The 24,782-nt window shown below is 46.9% G+C and overlaps 1 protein-coding gene across 1 annotated transcript in view; it reads right to left on the reverse strand.

Annotated features, from left to right (window-relative positions):
• The window catches only part of LOC140218611 (serine protease 27-like), a 30,378-nt gene extending 6,028 nt beyond the window's left edge, over positions 1-24,350 (reverse strand). The window contains exons 1-4 of the mRNA XM_072288429.1: positions 24,195-24,350; positions 10,131-10,219; positions 6,552-6,841; positions 3,287-3,465 (exon numbers count right to left, since the gene is read on the reverse strand). Coding sequence (XP_072144530.1) covers positions 3,287-3,465; positions 6,552-6,666 — 294 coding nt within the window. The 5' untranslated portion in view covers positions 6,667-6,841; positions 10,131-10,219; positions 24,195-24,350. The remainder of the gene's footprint in view (positions 1-3,286; positions 3,466-6,551; positions 6,842-10,130; positions 10,220-24,194) is intronic.
• Positions 24,351-24,782: the final 432 nt, after the last annotated feature.

Here is a 24,782-nt window from a genome sequence, read left to right on the forward strand (position 1 = left end):
TCCTGCTTGCACGCTTATGTCCTTGCCCTAGTAGGGTTGCATCGTGAAGATATGTCTTTGTCAATAAAGACATGCCTACAGTGCGCTACGTTTTCGTACGTCATCAAGGCATCCAACCATCTCTTACACCTCCCTAAGACGGCCCTTTCAAAGTACTCAAGCGGACACAACTGTTGCCATCAACCTCAACGGACGTGAATACCTGAGTCGTGGCGACAGACAGGGTCAAATCAGCCTACCTAGCGACCTCGCCATCATTATCAGCTTTCAACGACTTTACAACCGCTGAAACAACTGATCTACCCGATCGCCCGGCATCAAAAGATGTCTCTTGGGCACCGCCGCACCACTGCTTTTCTCCAAAAAGGAGGGCGGAGCCCTCTTGCAGCCATCATCATCTTCCTCGGCCGCTTCTTATATATGGCGCGCTCTAGAGCGTGTGTCTCGTGCCTCGTGCTGTCACATTAGCAGGAAATCGTAGAAGAATAAAAAATGAGCTTCTTCAGTTCCTGTCATCGGTCCTAACGGTTCTCAAGTCATTCGCTCGCTGACTCACACATTGTTGTAGTAAATCTAACATCGGTCCATATAACATTATATATTCAATTAAGCCCTTTGATTTCTCGTAGGAGTAACGGCCACCTCGTCAAGTATTTAGGTAGAAAGTTAGAATTGGGCCACCTTCCACAGGCACATTACAAATATTTGATGCAACTAAAAAAACACCCTGTATATCACACACAAGAGTGACCTCACATGGATATAATCATGAAGTAAATCCCCGTGCACCCTACGACCATTCGTTGCGCTAATATTCCACTAACGTGGTGCGAAACATAAGGCACTGGTATTCATAGTGCGGCCAAATGCAGAACACATGACTGACAGACTTCTCAGCTCTGCAACAGTGACCTGAAGGATCATCGCCCGTAGCACTGAATAAGGAGTAAGATACATACACGTCATTCTCAGCAGAAGGCAATAGAGCGTTATTTCATCGGTATGGGAGACGTCTCCCAGTATCGAACTTAAGCGTGCTTTCCTAAACGGATATCATGGTAGCTTTTCACTGTTTCTGATGGATAAGAAAATCTCACGAGTCCTATCAAAATTCGTAAAACCGGCTGGCCTCAGTGACCACTTGCCTCAGTGTGCCGTTCAAACCCGCGTGTGGGTGTTTGAATCGTTTGAATTCTCCTATGCCATTTTCGTAGTGTATAATGTAAAAAACGAGACTCAGTCGTATTTTCATTTTTTCGTCACTCTTTCTTTTCTTATGTGAATTCAAAAGATGAACTTATGCAGATTTCGAAGTGCCAGACTTGTCGGATCTAGTGAGAATATCAGAAAAAAGAAATCTAGTATGATTGCCGACTCGTATGCGGCCGCCACTAAAGCGGGGCTGAACAACCTATGAAGAAGGTCGCTGTCATCGTGTAACAAGAAAAAATATGCAATTAACTGTTCGAGTATTGTTGGTAAGAAGTGAAGATAGCATTGCTACAAGAAGGGTAATTTCAATATAATTCATTTACATCATTATTTATTTTGCCTTGTCATTCTACAAAAAGGATAACTCATTCTACACTTGAGTGGAATGCGATTTGTAACCACAGCGTGGCACTGTTCTCATGTTTGGTATGATTCCTATGTAATCCGAATTTTTGTGGACAACAAGGGGTCAATCAATGCCGCATAAGTTTCTGTGAAGTACTGGATTATCTTAATCGCATATGTTGCACGTTGTGCTTTATAACACCAGGAAACAACGCAACCACGTCAGTACGGCGCTATCACGATCTTCCCTACGCCATTGCACCCTTTGAAAATCATATGTTAAGGAGAAGCTGTTCAGTGTCTCAACTGAAACTGAGATGGAGAAAGATAATGTGGATATGATCTGAATTTGTGAAACAGAGTTAGAAATTAAGCGAAAATTGCAGTACAAGCACAAGAGTAAGGTTACCAGCAATGAACGCGTGGTACGACGATGTTTTAGTAATTTGTTCAGAGGGGACTTAGACAAAGAAGACGAAACAGGAAGTTCAGTGTTCTTGCGCTAACAAGCACCATCTGAAGATGGCTATTGAGGAAAATTGACGTTAAGCTTGAAAGGTATGCTCCTTGCTATCAGTTTGGAACCGTGTAAACGTCATCAGAAGAGGTGAATGGACGACAGCCACGTGCCTGGTGAAATTTAGGGACGTGCAAACACCATAGTGTGAGAGACATGCTTTTGTTTGGTCGTCACAAAGTCAGCCTTTCTGTAGTGCAACAGCACGGCGATTTGCAATGAAAAACGATTATGGTATGATTCCAAACTGTGAGCAGCGGGGTTAAACTTGATCAACGTTCTAGAACTGCTTTAACGTCTTCATTGCACCCTAATGGGCAGCGCAAATGGCAGTGGGAAAAAAAAAAAAATATATGGCTGGCTCCAGTCTCAAAGCATTCATGTTCCATGCACTCTCGCGAAAGGTGCGACCTCCATTAAAACTTGCCAAACATCAAGCATTATCAGAGATAAAAAATTATCGGCTTCCGCTATGTTGTTGCCTCAAAACATGACTCGTAGTATGACGCGCGTGCACATGTCATGGTGTTGGGGCACCCCAAACTTTGAGGCGCTGACCCAAAGCGTGCTAGACGGTGAGCCCTGGTCATCAGTGTCAGTGTGGACAGCAACAAAATTTTACGTACACATCGCTCTCATTATGACACATCTGTGTCCAACCCAAAGTTCTCCAAAATTCAAGATTCAGTTTCCAGTTAACAGCCACATCACAGCACCATCATTACCCGCCATGGTGGCTTGCTATAAGCACGACGTCGCAGGATAGAATCCCGGTCGCGACGGCCACATTTCGATGGGGGTAAAATGCAAAAACGCCCGGGTGCCGTGCATCGGGTGCACTTTAGAGAACCCCAGGTAGTCGAAATTAATCCGTAGTCGCACACTACAGCGTGCTTCATAACCTGATCATGGTTTTGGCACGTAAAATCCCTGAATTTATTTAATTTTCACCGCAACCTTCTTCACCGCACTGCGTGAGTTAGATCAGAATACTGTGACCTTCCCCTGACAATGACATAATTCTCCTATATCGTCTTCAGTGTTGCTACCATCTGCTTGTTTTATACACTCAGAAACGTAAAAAGACCAGATCTCTACGGCAAGAAATTTTCATTTCCGCGGGTGAACCTTTGTAATACTTACGCTCTTTTTTCTTCCTTTCTGTTTGTATTATTAGCATTTGTGTTGTTTCTAATTTTTGCAGCTACTCACCGTGCACGCATCTTTTTTGCCTTCTTTATGCCCAGCGCAGAGTTGCTCCCTGCTCACGCGGATGGACTTTTTCGCCTCGCTGTAAAGCCCATTGCACTGTCCGTTGCTCATTAGCTGCACCTCCACCTTCTGGAGGACGTCCGTCATGTATGCACTGAGGCTCTCGTCCTTGAAAGAGTCTGCAATATAACAATACATTCATATCGGTCACTTAATGAAGCAAGGATATTAATTTTTTTTTTCAACACATTTCATGAGAACGAAAGTTCGTGTTTAATGCTGCGCGTTTCACAGATAGCGGAAGGAATGTTCTGAGCAACTAGAGGAGAAATTAATTTTGTTGAAGGTAAAAGCGTAATAGTTACAATATATCTGAGTTCTGTTGAATTTATTAGAATAAACAGGTAATTAGCAGCGAGGTGTGGAACTCTCGTTCAAAACTATGCTTGATGTTGAGAATGAAGATCCATGAGGATTTATGGCGCATGGGACCGTTGTGGCCGTATAAGCTTATAAACACTCGCTTACTAGCTAAATTAACAAGCAACGTGTCACGCAGGCCCAAGCAAACATGAACACATCTTACTCAATAACCGTGCACACTCGTTATCCAAAACCCTGGAGGGAGAAAGCGTGGCAGTAGCAGCGGGCGAATTGACTTTCGTTCTGCCTCTCGTTTCAATGCGAACTAAGCGGTGAGAAGAGAGCGCAGTCGAAGCACACGAGCCCACGGTGCACCTAGACTGTACTCATTGCAGATCACTTTCAAGATAGGGCCCTGGCGGCCGCCAGAGCAGAACGCTCCCCCCTGCCCCTGTTGCCTTGCGCGCGACGAAAGACGGCGCGCTTCCTCTCCGCTTTCCTTCCTTGTGCGCGCGAGATTGAACCGCCATCGTCGGCTCACCCTCGCAAACTTTCACTCGCACATACGCACTCGCATACGGCGCGCGGCGACGATGTTATCGCCCTTGGACTTTATATTGAACACAATGGCGAAGGCGAGGGCAGAAATGCGGCGGGAATGTCCATATAATTGCTTTCGCAATAAAATATAAAAGAAGGCAGCGCCTACGATGGCGGGATTCTAACGTGGCTGCTTCGGTGTAGCAGCCAGACGCTCTATCCATTTGGCAACAGCAGGAAGCACGAAAGACACTCTTTCAAATCAGTGACGGCCTGGTCGGTTGAGCGAAAACCCAACGCGCACAGAAGGGTGGCGTCATCTGGCACTGGGTTCGCGAGGCTTCTGCGTTGCTTGGTTGCCGTCACTTGGCGGCGTCCAAAAACACGCAAGCACGAAAGGTGCTCATTACACACACTGGCATTTTCCCTTATTCAGCAGAAACTTAACGCGCATGGAATGGTGGCGTCACGGGATGATGGAGTTAAGAGGCTTCTGAATCACATGGGTGGCGTCAATTGGCGGCAGATGAAAAACACAAACGCAAAGGGCCGTGGACTGTAAGGTCATAAATCACGCTTGATCTCGGAGGCCTTGGAAAGGCGCTCGCTGCACATGACGTCATGTCAGCATTTCGCACGTTGAGCAAGAACGCAAGGCACCCTGAAGGGTTGCGTATTTATTAGAAGAGGGGCGTAACCTGATGGCTTAACCTGATGGTGAAGCTAAGTAGCTTCTACATCACCTGGCTGACGTCACATGGTGGTGGGCAGAAAACAGTTCTGTGGCTGAGGCCTAAGAGACACATTGAGGCACACGTGTTTATTAAAGCTTTCTTTGTAGCGTCAGAAAGTTAGGTGCTTTTTTGGTGATGGCACTGTATTTTGGTTCTGCAAGGTTCACCGTCATGTCTGAGGAGGGTTCTGGGACGCGTTCACCGTCTAAACCCGCCAGACATCCAGTATAATGAAGCGCCATATCGTCTTACCGAGTCAGCGAATCTTCGCTTCCGTTGATTCGCACAGTGCGTTTTATCTGCATGAGCTTTTTCTTCCAATTCAGCGCTGCCGCATGAGCGTGCTGAACAAAGATAGTGGGTAAGTATCCTCTTTGACGGAACAAAATATCCGGCTGTCTCATCCAAAGCAACCCTGTGCACGAGCGGCTGTTAACATATGAGATCTCTTTCAGTATTGCTGCCACCACATCCGCGCGGAAGACACGTGACCTAATCCTGCTTTAACCGGTTCTAACCGGCTCAATCTCGAGTCACAAGGTTGTGAACTGAGCTCTTCCTACAAGCACAGGTTCCGGATTACGACCGAAAGAAGAAAAACAATCTGCAAGCCGTTCATTACAGGCGCGGTCGTTAGCGCATATAGAATGCCGGATGCAATGGAATTGGAGCTTGACCTTCCTGATAAGATCGCTTTGTGACTAAAAGGCGCAGACTAAACCATGTGCGGATGCTTTTCCCAGAGTAAGGACAAATATGCGTCTGCTTTAGAGAAGGACATAGTCAAGCTTCCTTTCCATACTCTGTCACATATTTAGGTTCAGCCCTTGTATTCCTCAGAAAAGAAAATTGATGAGCAGTAACAAGGTTTACTAGTTATGGTCATGCGCAGCTAAATCACAAGAGCAGTATTAAAAATCCTATTTCACTGTTTCCCAAATACTGCATCTTCGTCGCTGGACAACCGGCTCAGTGATTTTTTTTTTCCGGAACACATTGTACAGGAACATTTTATTTCTGTGGTTATTGACGGTTCACATTAATTGAAGCTAGCCACATAAAACGAATCTAGATTATCACTAACCATAAGTATTAATGCTGTTTTTACAGAAATTTGTAAGATGAAGTAAAAGTATCTTCCCGCTCTTAAATTATGAGCCAGCTTTTATGACTCATCCCATCCCACACCGGCAAGACTTTCTTTAGGCATAAGGAATTTGTTTTAACCATGACACTAGATGCTCCGCGCGTGTGCCCAGTTACAGGAGGTTGGACGTGGTGTTACACGCGGAACAAAAATCAAAACCAGGACGGCACGCACCCCACACCAACGATAAGGAGCATTTAAGCGTGCCATTTGTGGCCAATGCAATTGAGCATTTCATCAGCGCCGCCAAGCTGGAACCAATTCGAGGCTTGTAGGCATGAATCCAGCGACCTTGAGCTCGTGCTGGGGCCACCATCACAAAACTAAGCGTTCCGGGGAATCACCCCAAGGAGAAATCCTTGCGCAAGTGTGGCGGCGGTGGCGGCTGGGAAAACCAGGAAGCGCGCGCTCGCGCTCAAACCTACAGCTGCAAGCGTGGGATTCCCCGTCCTCACGAGCAGCATCAGAGCTGGATGCTCACCGAGCCGCAGTTCCCGGACGTATCCCCAGCCGGCAACTGTGCCGTTCTTGCCGGCGGCGTAGAGGCTCCTGTCGGAGGGCGACGGCAGGCAGGCCGGCACCGCGAATGCGCCCATAGGAATGTCCGAGGCGAGCCGCAGCAGGCCGATGTCGTTGCTGAGCCTCTTGGGCTGGCCGAACAGCGGATGCAGCAGCAGCTTCTCCGGCACCAGGTCCAGTGATGAGTGGCCCAGCTCCGCCTGGTACAAGTGGTACTCGCCCACGCGGACCCGCAAGTTCCGCAGGGTGGCCCTGCGATCGCGCCAAAGACCATCGTAGAACGTACCGCCTCCCTGATGTGCTTCTTGGCCTCGGACAAACAACAGGCATGGTGAGAATGAATATATGCATCCCATACTAAGGAATGTCAAAACCTGAACTAGGAATTCAAACCGCATAGAACGCTGCCTCTCGAAAACGTTGCAATCGGCATCGCGGTATTTACATTTTTCACTGAACAAAAGCTACAACACGCACTTTTTCTTGTTATGAATGCAGCTCATTTTAGTTCACAGCATGTTCATGTGGTCCCGTCGCAACATGTAAAGAAAGAAGGGGCGTTCGCTCCGGAATTTGCTGTGCGAGACATTTCTCTATTGTCGATACGCAACATGAAGCAACCGATCTTAGCTTCACAGTCAGTTCACACACACTTATATACACGCGAAAACTACTGGGTCGTTTGACTCTTTGGTTGTTAATCTCGCCTGCCATCTCAATTCACCGGAGCCTGTTCTTTCTAATTAGTTGTATGCGAAAATGACTGAATCCAAGTTAGCCCTAAGAATATAAACGACCGGTAGGAGTCACGAGCTTTGGCTCCTGAAGAGTCTTTGCTAGAGATATATGTGAGCACTGGTGACCCAGTTGAGTGCCTGCATCATGCAGGAAGAAATCCACGATTGAACAATTTCTGAAATTGAAGGCGCAGACCAGTGCATCGCCGTCCAATTGAAACGAAGCAAACCGTTGGTCATATGCCCATGTGCTTTACCTTTGTTGTTGCTTAGCGCTTCGTCTACATGGAGCAACCACGGATGCAGCAACAGTGGTGATTGCTGAGCGCTAAACATTCTGCTCGCGAATCATGACTAACAAACCTAACACTGATACACATCAGCGAAATGTGTACCATTGTAGCGTTGTTCCTTTGCAATACCAATTTGTTTTTAGCTGAAGTGATAATAATTACATATTAAAATGTATATATTTTTAAATTTTGTTATTCTTCCAAGATTGCTGACACGTCAGTCAGCCCATGCATGGAAGCCGCTTATGAAAACATTTATAGCAGCTCGGAATGCACAATGCTCTATGTAGATTAGAATATGCTATAGCTCATTAAAATACGCTATACCTAGTCTGCTAAGTACACGCAAACAAGTTCGCTTGGCTCAGTAGTGCGGGAACGGGCTGCATGAAAACCATCAAGCTGCGTAACTTATTTCTCCTCACACAGGCCTCCGTGCAACGAAGCCAGAAGTTGTGTTTTTCGTATGAATGAACACTATATAGCCTCAAAGAGGGCACATTCTTATGTTTGTTTTTCGCAAGTACCTCATTCCGCGTTTCTGCTTTTGATAAGCTTAACGATAATCCTGCGAATGCATCCGCCCGCCATAACGGCTGAACGCGTATGCAGCTTTCAGCTTTTAAGTACGAGGTGGTCATTCCTAGGCGTGGCATCCATCCGCGTTTCGAGGTGGAAGGAAGGCAATAAACAATCGTGCACCCTGCTTTGGCTGCACGTTACGCGCTGGGGTGCACGTTCAAAAAAGAAATCTTCAGGCGGCCAAAATAATTTCGGACTTTTCTAATACGACGTCTCTCATAGCTCCTGGGTTGCGTCAGCCCCTGTGTTGCTGTGTTGTTTTTGGGCATAAATGAACAATGAAAAGAATATCTAAAGACAAGAAAAAGAAAGAAAGAAAGATACTATATCGCGTATACATATATACGCGATATAGTATCCTTTCTTTTTCTAGTTAGCCTCACGGCAACATCATTAACTTCTACTGCCACTTCCTGCGTGCGAGATGGTGGTGCAGTTTAGGAGCACTGTGCATTGCTTGCCAATAGCTCCGTGCTTTTAAAATGCAGACTAAAAACAATTACAGTAGTATACTAGTAGATTCGATTTCTTTGAAAATTGCTAAGCACTTTGTGACGGTAGTGGATAAAAAAAATTTTTTGTAGGTCACGCTTTAATTCTTCACTTTATATAACGCAAGAAAAGAATGCAAAAAGATGTTGCATACTACATGCCGTCATCTGATTCTTTCATAGACCGACCGCGTATCACTAGTTTTACAGCATAAAACAGCATAAACACAACAGCATACACCGTAAGAATAAGCAGTAGCCGCATACGCGCCATCGTTGACGAGGAGGCGGCGCTTGAAAACAGTACCCATCCGCGTGGAAAGAGACCGTGATAAATAGCAAAAAAAAAAAAAAAATCGGCTCATTGCACGATGTGTTTCGTGACGAGATCCCCATCAAAGCCGCAGTCGCAATTGGCCTCGGAACCATTAAAGAAATCGAGGACGCCCGACAGCGTTTCACAGCCCGGATCTGGCAGTTCCAGCGAAAACAGATATTTGCGCCACTGCAAGAACATCAAAGGTTTGCCATATATATATATATATATATATATAGCGGTTTATTTAAAGATAATCTTTAAAAGTCGCCTGCTGCAAATAGCACAGCTGTACTTTTTGAACTGCATTACTGGTAGAGGCGGGCATTACTTCCACGATAAGTGCATCATCGACCAGCTATGATAACGCTACTAATTAAGATTTTTACTGTTTATTACAAGGCACATATTGCAATTTGCGAATCGGAGCTGGTGATTTCGTACGACACACACACTTGAAACGAACTCGGAGGGTCACTTCTGGCATATGCGTTCCAGATTTTACACAATGATTTTACACACAGAGTTCTAAAAGAAAATGCTGTTTTAAAACAATAAAGCTCCTGGCTGGTCTATTGTTCTTCGGATTTTTTTTCCTCTTCTAATGCAGCATAAATTTAGAATTGTTATAAACACTACGCTGACTTGGAGGTTATTGTTCGCACCGGGAAGCGTGTTCAGATAGACGAGGTTCCCAATTCTTTATTTTTCTTTTTCGGTTTACATTCCAGATATGTTATTGCTATCAGGTAGAGCATATCTATTGTTTTAGACATCTATAGTATATTTCTCTGGCATGACGTAACGTTCTTAATTTGGTACCGCAATAAAGACCGTTCTCCTCGTGAACCACCAATACAACGATAATACACTCAATTTGAACATTTCATTTTGGTGTGATTGCCTTAGTTAAATAATTCTGACATATCGTTTCTTGTTTGAGAAATATTATTGGAGCACTCTAAATAAAAAAAATAACTAAGTTGAGTTTTTTTATTAGTTTCTAGGGCATTACGCAACCAGGAGAAAATTCGGTGGGTGCATAGTGTACATTTCTTATGAGTGCATTTTTCTGGTCATCTGAAAGTACCATTGAAGAAAGCTTTCATGCAGATAACTTACCTTTGGAGACAATGCGCAGCTGTAAGTATCCATCGCTTTCCAATAATTGTGCCACCGCATTCATGTTGCCCGTTTATTCTCAGCGATACCTGCAAAACACGTAATCACTCAATTAACCGGTGAGCAAGTCAGTAAACCAGTCATAGCGATGTCGAGAACAAGAAAACTACTTGTGAATAAATGACGAAGGGCATTTTTGACCTTGCTTGATGTACCCTCTGTTTTGTTTTTCTATCTTTTTTTTTTTACAGTGAGGCATAAAGTCTGGGTAACAGCAGTCTTAAAAGAACAATCGCCACAAAATAACAAACGAGAGAATGGACTCAACTCATAAATTATGAATGCCAATGCCCAGTTGTAGCTACCGAAGGTTTCGCATAAAATAAGAGCATATAATATTGTACGCCTAAAACTGTTTTTCAAAACATCAGCATCATTTTTCGTAGTTTGAAATACTGAACAACGACAGGAAAGAAAGCAATTGGTACGAGTCGCATATAACGCCGATGTATGCTAGCATTAATGTGACTGACAGCAGGTACTACAAGAGACTACATCATATAATAAAAAGGTAAATCGACAGGATGTTATTTCAAGAATCTGCTCGTGTCTCATTGAGTGCGTTTGGTGGGTACTTTGAGAAATACTCAAAGAATTTTTTTCCGAGCATGTAAAGGAACTGCAAAAGGAATGCCGCTTGCGACGGTACTTTAATGTAATACGATTCTTTTTATTTTTATATTCCTTTTGTTCTGCGTAATCGGCCTGTACGAAGCCCGGACTCCGCTGTATAGCCGACATGCCACTCGGAGAGACAAATGACAAGAAAAAAATATATAATTGGGCGAAAACAACCATTACAAAGTACGGCACGTGATTCAATCTCAGGAGCGGTAGCGCCTTGCATGTGCGTATCAGACGAAATATTTAGAGAGAGAGAGAGAGAGACGAGTTCCTTAAAGAGCTCCTTACCAGGCAACATAGGAAATTTCGGTCATACGCTGGAAATTGTTACGTGTCCTCTAGGGAGCGTTCTATTGTAATAATTTTTCAAATTGGTTCATTATTAGCAGAGATAGAAATATTTGATATGTGGCGTAACCATGATTCCAGGAGGCAAGCTTCACTGCAAACGTAGACACGCTCGCCACTTGCTCCCTTCTAACCTCCCCAAGCAAAATTCCTTCCCTGCGTTCTCGTCTACCAGAGCAGGAGGATCACGTTGCATACTAATCATGGTCTGCTTTTTTTTTCTTATTGTGTTTTTGCTGCTTAGCGCACTTCCGGTGATGGTCTCGCGCGCGAACCCCCGAGCTGCTGCGTTTGTTTCGTTTCCCTCTGTGCACGATCTTGCGAGCTACGCACGAGAATATGCGTTGTTGTTTGGCTGCTTCGGCGAATTGAATTCCTCAGTGCGCGCACGTTTGGAGAAGCTGGCCTGACTCATGGATTCTTACCGTGATACACCACGTCGTTGTACCGCAGCTACAAGACATGCGGTATGATGAGTTAGTGCCACATTAACACTGCGGTAGACGCGAGCAGATTACAGAGAATGATCGCGCGCTGGAATACTGTCGATAATAGTTTCGTTCTCTGCACGCGCGACTGCACATCTTGTGAACAAGTAGACGAAACGGAAGCGTACATCTCTTTCGCTACGGTACGAAGTAAAATAGGCACACAGACGTTGTACGTTTTAGTATTTACCGAAAGTTTCAGTGGTCAGTTAAAGCAACAGATAAAACAAATAATTGCTGTTACTTTGAATAATTCTCAAAGCCACGTGTTTCTGACGTCACTGCGAATTACGTAGGGGCACTTGGGCGCCTGACATTCACTCTCCGGCTGGGAGCACGGCGTCCGCGAGAAGGGCCAACGGCGTTTCATTCGATATTTAAGCTCTTTCCGCGGCACAGACACGATCTTTAGCGCGCCTTGTATGAACTGCGCTTGTCAACCCAATATGGCGCGACATGGGCAGGGGCACGTCAAAGAAAAGCTGAGACGCTTGCCAGGTTGACGGTACTGAATGCAACTCCAGGCGTTGGGTGAGAAAGGTGGTAAACACATTCACTGATCAAAAGCACACAAACGACACATGCAGTCGAGTACAATAGTTTCAGGACCAGAGTTGCCGCTAAATTTTTTTTTCTCAGCCTAGACATAAAGGCTGAAATCAAGTGTACTGCCCACGTGCTTGACCAGCGCTATGCTTTTACACAATTCCACGCTGCACGGCTGTACTAGAAGTCTTTTATTCTTTTTGCATATGCCATGGTCTCCACTTTTGCACTCGACTGTACGCCCATGGATAGACATACGCACACTAAAGCGTTCCAGTCTCATTAAGTGCTGTAGTTTTAAAAAAACATTGGAAGCACTTTTGTTGGAAATATAACAACATTAGAAACGGAAAGCGCAAGGACAAGTATTGTGAGCTACTCAGGCTAGCTCAGCGAACTTCTTCCAGAGCGAACACACACACACATTATATTATAATTTATATATATATATATATATATATATATATATATATATATATATATATATATATATATATATATATTGTGGTCCACTGTTAAAGGAAGCCGGCGGGCACCGTGTTTTGCCATCGATTATCTTTGAAGTACGGCACACATAACCTCCACGAACATTTTATGTATAGATGTAGATATACGCAGACAGAGAAGCGCCTATCTTCAAGACTACGCTTAAAATCTTTTCATATTCAAACGGCTAGTAATGTGATTAACCGGACACGGGGGAATCTCCTCGAGATATACATGTGCACTCTGCGTCACCTAACACATAATCACCCCCTCTTGCGCTCATCTTCATTGTGAAGAAGGGACCCGTAGCGGTCTCGAAACATCATTATATGTTTTATTTCCTTAAGCTAGTGCCAGTTTACTCGACAATGTAGATATATCGGTCGCTTCTTTCCCGCAAGGACGTTGAGATGCAGTAGTTATGCTGGATTTACTACTGGTTAGATGTTCCCTCCAACAGTGGCCGAATACTGTATAACACACAGCGTACATTGTAGCTGCGTAAAATTCTGCTTGAACACTGCATCGGAAGTATGTTCAAATTCCTTTTCTGCCAACAAGGTTCATTTTGAAACAAGAAAGATAAATATTTAGTGCAGGATACCTAAACAATACGTGATACGCAAGGAAATGGTGGGGGAAAAATAATGCGAAACACAACTTCCGTCTCCCATGTTGCGATTTTCCTATATTCAGAGAACTGAGTTCCGTACGCTACCGTACACCAAAAAAGTGTTGTTGTTTGTAAATGCTATTAGATGAAGAGGGGAGTGCCACAAATTTCTGTTTAGTGAGGCTTTTCCCGAGAGGAAATGTGTCCAACTTTGAAGTCTACTGCATTGCCTGATACTTCCTTGAACCGGCGTGTTCATGAATGCACGTCCAAACTATACCTGAATCGATCTGAGTTGAAGCGAGGATCATGGAGTGCACGACGCATTACTTCGTCTTTTTCACCGCTGGTCGTCTTCGGCAGATGTAATCCTCTAAATCTTCTCGTGCAGTGCACTCGTATTTATGCCACGATGTAGAAAACACCACGACGGCACAAGCGGAGAACGGACAATGCAGCGGCTGCACTGCGCATTTCGCGCTCCCGCGGCATTTTTCCTCGCGATAGCGTATACGCGAATAATCCCTAAAGCTTCACCGCGTGTTATCGTGTATATTTCACTTATTTGTTGAAAGGCACTGCTGCCATGGTTCAACCATGCGAAGAATGGTAAGTTTATCTCAAAAATTGTCACACGTGCTGATGCACAATTCGGAGCATTTCACGAAAAGTTTACAAACGGGCGCCGCTGCCACCTCTATGGCACGGGAATAAAGCTACGCGCATTTCGCGGAGGTTAGCATACGATTCGCTGATCGTTAGCACGAACTCGAGCAAAGTTTGATAGTTAAAGCGATGTGCTCCTGGAAGGAAGGGAGAAAAAGTGAAGAAGGAAAGACAGGGAGGTTAACTAGGTTAGCTTAACCGGTTTGCTACCTTACACAGGAGTGGGAAGGGTGGGATGAAAGATGGGGAGGAGAGAGAGAGAGCATATAACACAGCACACACATCGTCAGTTGCAGTCCGTCACTATTGCGCGGTAGGTGACGTCACTGTCACAGCCGCTAGTCCGAGCCCGTATCTTTCAAAAACCGAAGTAGTCCCTTCATCGCCTTCCGCTGCGATGTCTTCTGTCGGCGATATGTGAAAATAGTTGCAACTGACAATGGTCTATTGTCAAGGTGCGCTAGAACGGACGCCAGGGACTGTCTCTGAACATTATATTCAGGACAGTAGTACAGAATGTCTTCTAGCGTCTCCTCGTAAAGACAGGCATTGCAGAGAGCGTTGTCGGCCATTCCAATGTGAAATGAATAAGATTTCGTGAAGGCCACCCCTAGCCATAAGCGATAAAGCAGAGTGGCCTCTCTTCGGCGGAGTCCAGTTGGCATACAGAGATGCATCAAAGAGGGCAGGTCGTATTGACGATTGCTCCGGTTGGTCTGGCTGCTTGGTGTGCACCATAGAGAGAGCGAGATCTCCTGTGCAAGCACTCGAAGTCTGCTGGCTGCGTCGGGCCGTGAAAGTGGTACGACATCTTCCTGTGTGTCTTCAGGAGCTGCCCGAGCGGCATTATCGGCGTCTTCGTTTCCTATGACGCCGCAGTGACTTGGCAGCCATTGAAACGTGACGTGGTGTACTTTGTCATGTGATGTACGGAGTAGGCATCTAATATCGAATACGAGCTGTTTGAATGGCCCACGACGCAGAGCTGATAGCACAGATTGTAGGGCTGCTTTTGAGTCACTGAAGATTTACCATTGTCGAGGTGGTTCCCGATTGACGAAACAAAGTGTAGCGCGAAGAGCAGCTAGTTCCGCAGATGTCGATGTCGTTGGATGGTCAGTCCTAAAGCTAATGGTAATAGCTCTTGCTCGGACGACCACAGCACCGGACGAACACTGGATGTTTGTGGAACGGTCAGTATAAATCTGTTCACTGTCCGCATACCTCTCGTGCAGAAGAAGCAGAGACAGTTGCTTCCTCCCAGGCGACGATAGCTCAGACTTTTTCCCGCTTCCTGGTACACTGAGATGAACTGTGGGGCTGAGAAGACACCAAGAGGGTATCGATGGCTTAGATGCGGCGGTGAAGCCTGAGGGAAGTTTGTCGTTGTACTTGACGATAGTTTGAGAATGATGCTTGGTGCCTGTCTGAAGGTAGTGCTGTAAGGTGGTGATAGGGGGCACGTGCACGTGCATGTCTGATGTGCGTTCTCAGCGCTTCCACCATAAATGTGAGTTCGCATGGGATGGTCCCGAGCAATCGCAATAGTTGCCTTTGTTGACGTGCATCTGGGCAAACCAAGGCAAACTGAGTGCTTGACCTTGTGCTGCCTGCAGAACACGAATATTTGTCTTGCAGGTGTTGTTCAGTACAGGTAGACTATATCTTAAAGCCAAATAAGAGTGTTCTCTAGAGTTTCAGCATTGCGTCTACTGACATCCCCCACGTCTTTCCTGTCAAGTATTTAAACTGGGAAGTTGCTGTCAGGCGCCGTTTCATGTAGGCCACGTGCAGGCTCCAACAGAGGTCTCGGTCTATAATTACGCCAAGAAATATGTGGGTTCTGACATAGGAAATGGTCCGCCCATTGATTGAGATGACATAAGGCGTCATTGGTTTGCGAGTAAATGCCACTAGGGCGCATTTTTCTGGTGATATGCTGAGACCTTGTTTACACAAGTAGCTCGCTGTCAAAGTTGCCGCTCTTTGAAGCCGCGCACGTATCTGAGGACGTGTAACTGCCAAAGTCCAGGCACAGATGTCGTCTGCGTATATAGAAATTTTGATGGTAGTTGGCAAGTATTCAGCAAGTTCAACAAGAGCGAGGTTGAATAGCGTCGGGCTGAGAGCACCACCTTGAGGAACGCCCCTGCTGGTATAACGTCGCGTAGTTGGGCCATCGTCAGTTAACACATAGAATGATCTTGCAGATAGGTAACTTGCAATCCACAAAAAGACTCGACCACCTAGGCCAACCGTCGCAAGAGCGTCGAGAATGGCATCATGTAATACGTTATCCTATGCCCCTTTCACATCTAAGAATAAGGCTGCAGATAAGCGCTTACGGCACCTTTCGTGCAGGACATATGAAACGAGATCACTACATTGTCAATGGAAGAGAGGTCACGTCGGAAACCAGCCATGGAATTCGGATATATATTATAGTGCTCAAGGTACCATTCCAGGCGGCCAAGGACCATCCGTTCTATTATCTTTCCTACACAGCTGCCCAGCGCTATTGGGCGGTAAGACGTGAGCTCTAGTGGGGATTTGCCCTGCTTCAAGAGTGGCACCAGGCGGCTTACTTTCCATTTGTCAGGAACATTTCCCTCCTGCCATGAGTAGTTGTAAAGACTCAACAATTCTATCCGTGCGGATTCTCCGAGATAGCACAAGGCTCGGTATGATATACCATCTGGACCCGGAGATGATGACCGCCTGCAGAGAGAGCTAGTGCCGCCTCGAGCTCCTCCATTGTAAAAGGAAGGTCCATGCAGCAATCACGGGAATGGGGGACGTCATCTCGGGCTGGAGGATCTGGACGAGTCACTTGGTCTGCGATCCATGCACAAAAGTCTTCTGCGACATCGATGTCTTGCCGCCCTTGGAAAAGCGCGAGCGCCTTGAATGGAAAACGTTGTTCCGGAAGGCGACGCAGACCTTGCACCGTTTTCCAAATGTGAGACAGTGGCTTCCGGGGGTCGAGTGTCTGGCAAAACATTGCCCAACGTTCCGACGCTAATCTATCCATACGACGCTGAATTTTCGTTTGCATTCTCCTGGCTGCCCTAAGGTCATGGATTGATTTTGTACGCCGAAATCGACGTTCCGCCCGGCGACGAAGTGCTCGAAGTCGTTCTAATTCTATGTCGAAATCATTTCACGTGGAATAGCTCGTCATCATGCGAGTGGCGTTTTGCATCGCATTTTTAATTGTTTGCTCTAACCCAGAGGGTAGGCCCTTGCGGCAGGCATCTTCCATATCAGATTTGAAGTTGGCCCATGAATCGTCCGAATGGTATTCCGTGGGCCAGAGCTGGACGACAGGCCCTTGATGTTGAGATAGGTGGAAATGTGATCACTCCCATGTGCCTCAATGTCTGAAAACCACGTCACACATCTGGCGAGAGAGATGGAGACGAAAGCAAGGTCGAGGCAGCTGTCGTATGTCACACCTCGAAGAAAGGTGGGGCTACCATCGTTCAGGAGAGTAAGGCCATAGTTGTAGGCGATGCTTGCTAATCTTCGTCCTCTTGCATTTGTCGTTGTACTTCCCCATGCGAGATGGTCTGCATTCAAATCTCCTACGATGACCCATGCGGCGGGACAAACACTCAAGATATCTGCTAATCTTATAGTATCGAAAATGCTGGAAGGCGATGTACACACGCCAAGGCGATATATACACGCAATGAGAGTAAACAAGAGTTTGTTCTTTTTAACGGTGATGCATATATATTGGTTGTCGTCGTGGGACGCAACTGGTTGCAAAACATAGGTGAGTTCACGACGAACAAAAACAATTATTTTGCTACAGGCACCATTTGTTATGACATGATAAATTGTCACCCTGACAGTCTGATTGGTTTCGACAAGTTGGGCTCACAAATGACGATGAGTGGAAACACATTGGCGTACACAAACTGACGAAAATCTGAAATTCGTGATTTTAGCCCTCTGGCGTTCCACTGGATGACGGACGCTGCCTTGACTTGTTTTCGGAAGGAATGGGTATGGGTAGCCATCTTTCGAGTTGAGGGATTCAAGCAATGGGCTTAAGGAGTCCAGGACTTTAAGTGCGCTTCGAGCAGATGGTGTCTCCATGTCTACTAAAATCGCTCGGATGGCCTCCATGAGGGAACGTAGCACCGAGATGACTTGACGATCTGTTTTAGATGAATCATCTATGGCCGGAGAAGGCTCCGGTGGGGCCGTGATCTTCTGAGGTTCCTTAGCAAGGGAGCGGCTCGGTAGCGTAGGCCATTCCTCGAAAGAAAAAGTCTAATCTGCTTCCTTCGTGGAAGTGGTGGGCCCTTTCACGGCGCAACTAAGTGGTACCGCAGTGGAGTGGGTGCTACCACTTCGCGCATGCGCCTTTTTTGAAGACGTACGATGGTGCCGACGTCGACGCCGGACTACTTCGGCTGACTCCCTGTGGGCTGAATTGTCTGTGGCCATTTGCTTGAGAACCGCGCGCTCCCTCTTGATGCGGGGACAGTCTTTTGACGAGGCCGGGTGAGGGCCGCTACAGTTGGCGCACTTCTGAACCGTGGCACCACAGGTCTCTTCTACATGAGGTTCAGCGCAACGGGAACGCAGTAGCGAGTTAGGACACACGCCCTTCCCGTGTCCTAGCCTGAAACACTGGTGGCATTGAAGCGGCTTCTGGATGAATGGTCGAACCGGATGTCGTAAGTGCATGTCCGTTCCCAAGGCGGCGCACTTGTGTAATGATCATGCCCTCGTTTGCCGGCTTGATGAGGCTAGGTAAGTCATCATTGGGAATCGCAACGTCAATGTCGTAAATTACACCGGCTATGGATGTGTCGTCGATCGGGATAAAGGGGCGCATTTTGATTCCGCCTAGCTCCATGATTTCTTGAAGTTTTCCAAGCGCACTCGCGTTGTATGCGTCTATGGCGAGTATATTCTTGCGTGGATTTATTCTGATGTCTTTAATTTGATCCGGCACCGCACATTCCTCAAAAATGGATAGGGCTTGCCTGTTCAGCAATTGTAGGTTGCTTGACGGTTCTTACGGCATATAGATGATGACGTGTGGCCAGCGCGCAGGCCTTGACTTCATAGTCGTTGTACTCGCAGGAGTTGACGGCGGTGTGCTGAAGTTCTTTGTCTTCACCCTCTTACTCCAGACGGCTATGAAGCCGTCGTCGGATGAGTCGTCTTCCGACATAGAGTACAGCTCGGAGTCTTCGGTGTCACTGGCGGAGCCAACTCGCTTCCTTGCGGTTGACAACCGTGATGACTTGTGGCCAGGCGGGCCTTTGGCATGCTCCGCGTCCATGGCCGCAAGACGGGGATGCGATCGAGGCACCTCGAAAGGCGAAGATTTCACAAAAAATTCACAGAGCACAGAAACAAATGTTCTGCCTAGATGACACTTCGTCGTCATTCGATGTGCTTCAGAATATACCGCAGTACCCATGGCCTTCGTGCCATTCGCTCAATTATATTGTAAGCAGCAATTTAATTACAATGCGTCGCAGTATCTATACGCGGAAATCAAAATAATTTCTTTAAGAATATATGATTCAGCATTGCTGGTTAATTTTGCTTGTACAGAGTGGCATGATTCCGTTTGTAAAACCCGGTCACGTGCACAGGCAGTTTTGATGTAGCACACAACCGCGACATTTTCACCGAGGCAAGCTCCGTGCTCTGATGCCGGTAGTGATGATGTTGCTACAGGAGGGAATAGTTTGGCTGACCTGGCAAGCAACTGCTGCACCTGAACTTCTCTCTCTCCCCGTAAAATATGCGAACACGATGCCAGACCAGTCTCTCGTAGAAATGTGAGAAGAATGCGCGACATTTTCTTGCACATCCCTACTCCTGAACGGAGGAGGCTTCGGGAGTGCACAAAAAGAAGGATTCCTCAGAAAGCGCAGAATTTTGTTTTTGCGGCAGCTCTGTGCTCTGTTATTCGTGATTTTTGCTACTAATGACGCCGTCTTTTTTTTTTTCGACATGCCGCATTTCCTTAGCGTTTGCCTCGTGATGCAGCTGGCAGCCGCCTGTACATATTGCCCACAACTGCAGTGAACGAATTATTTGCTCCGCACAAAACCACAAATACTGAGAGGCGCGTTTTAGGCAGATGGCACCGCCTAGATTCAGTTGGACGAACTGCTCGCAGATCTCAAAAGCGGTACTCAAAGTGTCTATCATCATGGGCCTACTTCTATGTCCACTACAAGACGTAGGCCTCTCCCAGCGATCTTCAATTACCCAAGTCTTGCGCTAGCTGGTTCTAACTTGCACCGACAAAAGTGCCTTAAGAACACACTAAAGCCCTATTTGAAGCATGGGAATGGCGCTGCTACGGTTCGGGTGAGAAAACAAGCATCGAACGAAATAGCATACAGGCCACATAATCGCACTAGAGTGAGCAGCCCCACACATTCCGTGCCAACTACATGCGCGTGCATGTGGACAAGGATGAGCGGTCGACGGCGCGCACCTTCAATTATTCGTCGGGATGAAGCTCCACTTCTGGCATTTAATTTGACCTTGGTAGTACATTTGATATTCAGAGTATTGTCTTGACTCATTTCGAGAACATCTAAAACAGAAGCGTAATCAACCAGGCTGAACGCTTGTTTTTCGCCATTCTTTTTTTCAGCAAGCGATGTTTTACTAAGAAGGAAAAGTCGGTTCAAATGGGTCGCGAAGCTTCGGGCGAAATGAGGTCCAGAACTAATTGTCAGTTGCATCAACAATGACAATTACGGGAGCTGCGACTGAAGCATGACTTGGTATTGAGGGACCAAATATTGTTAAAGAAAAAAAATTTTTTTAATTGAAAACAAGATAAAACTATCTCATTCAAACAAAATAAAATTCCTAAGCAGTTTTATTTAGATTTCGCAATGGAAGAAAAGAACTCCCTCTCACGTTCTTGTTAAGAATAAATATCTCCTTTCAGCGCCCACTAAAAAAGCTTTTAAGATTGCCACCAGTTGGTACGGGCTGGCACCGGTTGTTACGGGGACGGGGTTTCGGCGACCTTCAACAGCGTCTCCTTACAGCTCGAACCGGGTTGACCGTCGGAGAGCGTTCGGCAGGTAAGACTAGGTGATGCAAAAACAATAACAGAAGTCCAATATATCATTACAGTTGAGCCGTGTGCTACAAGGCAAAAATACAGAAACATTAGGCGTGCGTTCTCCTGCACACAAAGGCAGAGACGTACGCGTGGCGTCTCGCTGGCGTTCGTATAGCCTACACCATCCGGGCAACCTCATTCTCTCTTGCTGCCTGGTATAGAGCGCCTTGTCAGCATACTGGCCTGCCCACACAGAGGAAATTCGGATAGAAACCACTCCCTGGCATAGAGGTGGTGCGCGTAGGTCACGTCGGGTCAACATACTGGTCAATCTACACAGAGGAATACGGAGAGAAACCACTCCCTGATGTAGAGGGGTTGAATGTAGGGCAAAGGAGAATAGGATTTGCGCTGGTGCATAATCGCGTCGCACACACCCGACGGACAAGTCTTTTCATGTTGACGAGCGTGACGATTAGGCACGTCCAGTCTCAAGCGTTTGCCATCCGTTCCATTCATCGCCGCGCCGCACACAGTGAACCGTAACATTAGACAGACGGGCTCGTAAAGTGCTACTATACGCCACCCTCACACGCTGTGTAGTTTCGATCGTCCATCGTTTGTCTGCATTCTGGTGGCGCGGTATTTTCGAGTGTTCTTCATCGTGGGTCAATGGACTCAGTCAAGGGTAGTTTACAACACCAAATTATAGAGAGATTTAGGTTAAGGGACGCAAACCACCTGGCCTACAAGAGTATCCAAAGCGAGCACAGAAGAGCGCGGAGGGCCCACCATGGAGTTTGTGTCCCCCATCGCTTGGGTGTGGCTCGTCCCCTATGCTGCCACTCTAATAGAAAGTTTAGGAACAGGGGACGCAAGCCGCACCCAAGTGTTGAGGGCCGCCAACTCCACTCTGTGCCCTTCATGCTCTTTTGTGCTTCCCTTGGGTTCTTTTGTACGCCCGGTGTTTTCCTCCAACGCTTGGGTGCGGCTTGCGGCCTCTAATCTAAAGCTCTTTAATTGTTCACTACAGCTGCTTTCGTGCGGTTTCACTGGCCAACTAGATTGCAGTCTGACAATAAGCCAGCGCTCGACATCCAGTGCTTTCTTCGGCCCTCAAAGAAATTATGTTCAGTAGATGGGTGTGACTGCGACATTTGAACGGCCGTAGGTTTAGAGCAGTGCCTTAAATTCCGCGCTAAAAGCTCTAAGCGCCCATCGAGTTGTGCTGAGAGAGAGTAATGGCAGGTCAACAAAGTAAATTTGGCGCCGTCAACAAAAGTTGCGTCCCTGCTTTTTAACGGATATGTCCTAACCATTTCTTGTTCCGTCTGAAGTGTTCTCTCGTGACAGAGATGGCGCTAAGCTAGGGAAATGACTAGAGTCGCTGCAGAGGTTCCCATTCCCTAAACGGAACCTAAGCAATGACTAAGAATGGGAAGGATTTTTGGGTTGTCACGAGTGCGTCCAGGGTGCTGAAGCAAACGCGTAAATGCCTGCAAATATATTTGTTGACATTATGGTTTCATTCCTGTATTCTATTTATCTAATTTGCCAGAAGTATAGAAGGAAAATGCATTACGTTTTTGTTTTCAGGCTTGACGACAAAATGACTTAGTGAACTCTAGACATAGCGCAAAACGTATCGAACCACGCCATGACAATCCGTTATAAATTCGATATAGGCGCCCGCTTGTTTGGCTGACCCTTCTCCCGCTCACCGTACTATACGCACGCGCTCTGCTGGCCATTTCATTCACTTTGCAGTATGTTGTTCGCGCTATGACAATGCGTACCGCATTGCTTTACACGAGCAGACACGAGCATACCTTCTGGCGGTTTCTAGCACAGTTTCTGGCGTGAGTTCCAATAAACCATTAACACAATAACACAACACACAACACACACTTGTAATAAAATATTTATATGTAGAAAAACGCGTAGATCTATGTACACTTCTGACGATTCGCGCGTTATTTGAGGGGACTCTGGCGAACAGATTGTGTCGTCGACTTGCAGAGCTGTCGCACCATTTTGCGCAGCAGTAGGCATGGTAAAAAGCCCCACGCCGGCACAAAGCTGATTGAATTGCGCCACGCGAGTTTTTGCAATGCTGCGGTAGGGAAACCGTTAATTCGGAGCTGAAGTGATAAAGCGAATCATTTGCGTCGTCCCTCACTCTCTTTGCGGTTGTTTGTTTTGCCGCTTTCGATATCGAGGAGCATCGCTGCATCACCGCCGCACATGGGCTCAAGGCTAAACCCCATGAGAGCGATATTGTGCGCGACGGCGGCGAGCGACGGATGGGGCCGTCGCTTGAACAGGTCGCTCGGTCTTGTCGCGCGATCGCTCGGTTCTGCAAATCTAGAATTCGTCGCTCGTCGCCCGGAAGTGCTATGAGCTACTAGACAATGGCGCGAAGCCGGAACTGGATGTACATCACTCAAGTACCACAGATTGTGGCACGGAACGAGCAAACGATTTAATTTTTATAGTGCCAGGATAAGAACCTACTGAAAGACCTTCAGAAATATTTTATGCAAGTAGTTAAAGTAAAAAGTTAAAGTAAAGTTAAACAAGTAGTTAAGGTCTTCCAAAAAAGAAAGGCATACAGCAAATAGGTTTAAGCTTGCTTCTGGAGAGGCTCTGCAGTTGTTCTAGCCTGTCGCCGTCTTAAGGCGTTGTAGCGAAACTCGACTTTTGTCATCCTACATAGCTAAGCCCCATCAACAGCTAATGAAGCGCCATCTTTTGAATGTATACGCCCTTCTATGTAAGATTCGATACCACGTATACATTTACCTTGGAGACAGCGGCCGCAACAATCACGATGGCATGCCACAGATAAGTGCCCACAGCTCGCGAGCGCAAGGTATTCACTTCCATTCTAGGCGATCGCAGCTGGAATTCCGATTGGGGCGTAATGCAAAGTCACCCAAGCATTTAGTTGTATATGCGCGGGCGGGGGGGGGGGGGGGGCGATAAAGGGACCCGGCGACCAGAGTTTATGCGGAGCCGTTGATTCAGTAAGGCGTCCGCATACAGCAGAATGCCCCTCTCGAGTGCCAAATCCAATAAACTATTTTTTTTACTGCCACACACGGACTCCCTGTAGCACTACACGAATATTGAACGATCACTTCTACAAGGGTCCAAGGTGTACTCACGATCCAGGGAAACTCGCCGTCGTAGGCGTCCCTTCCTCCGACGATGCGACTGCGGCGCACCAGCTGCCGGCCGCAGCGGCAGCTCCTCCTGAACGCTGCGACAGGACACGGAAAGACTAACGGACGGGACACGGGTGCAGCTTGCTGTCGGCACCGGGTGAAAGAAGAGCAGCGCTACAAGGCAGCTCGAAGCGCGCGTTCAACTCGTTTCGCGCACCCCTCTGGCCTAGCTGCGGCCGGATCGCGTGGTGGCACACTTTGCTCGATTGTCACTTGCCCTCGACGATGCGTTCACGCGGCCGTGACGGGCCTGCGTGCCCGCAGCTTCATGTCTTTTTCCTGGAGCGATAGTTCCACGTGCACCGGCTAGCTCGAAAAGGCGACGCGTAATCGTTCGGTAATCAGCCCGACGCCTTTGGGCCGAGTGTTTTAACACGTGAATGCGAGCGCGACAGGAGCAAGACGCGATTGAGTCGGCTGGCTTTTCAACGTAACGCTGTGCGTCTTGCTTGCCTGGGATACGCGGTGGTTTTCTTCTTTTGCTTCATCTTTGCTTCTTTCTTTTTCTTCTCTTTTTTTCTTTCTTTC

Source organism: Dermacentor andersoni, chromosome 5, assembly GCF_023375885.2.
Source record: "Dermacentor andersoni chromosome 5, qqDerAnde1_hic_scaffold, whole genome shotgun sequence".
Taxonomy (NCBI): domain Eukaryota; kingdom Metazoa; phylum Arthropoda; class Arachnida; order Ixodida; family Ixodidae; genus Dermacentor; species Dermacentor andersoni.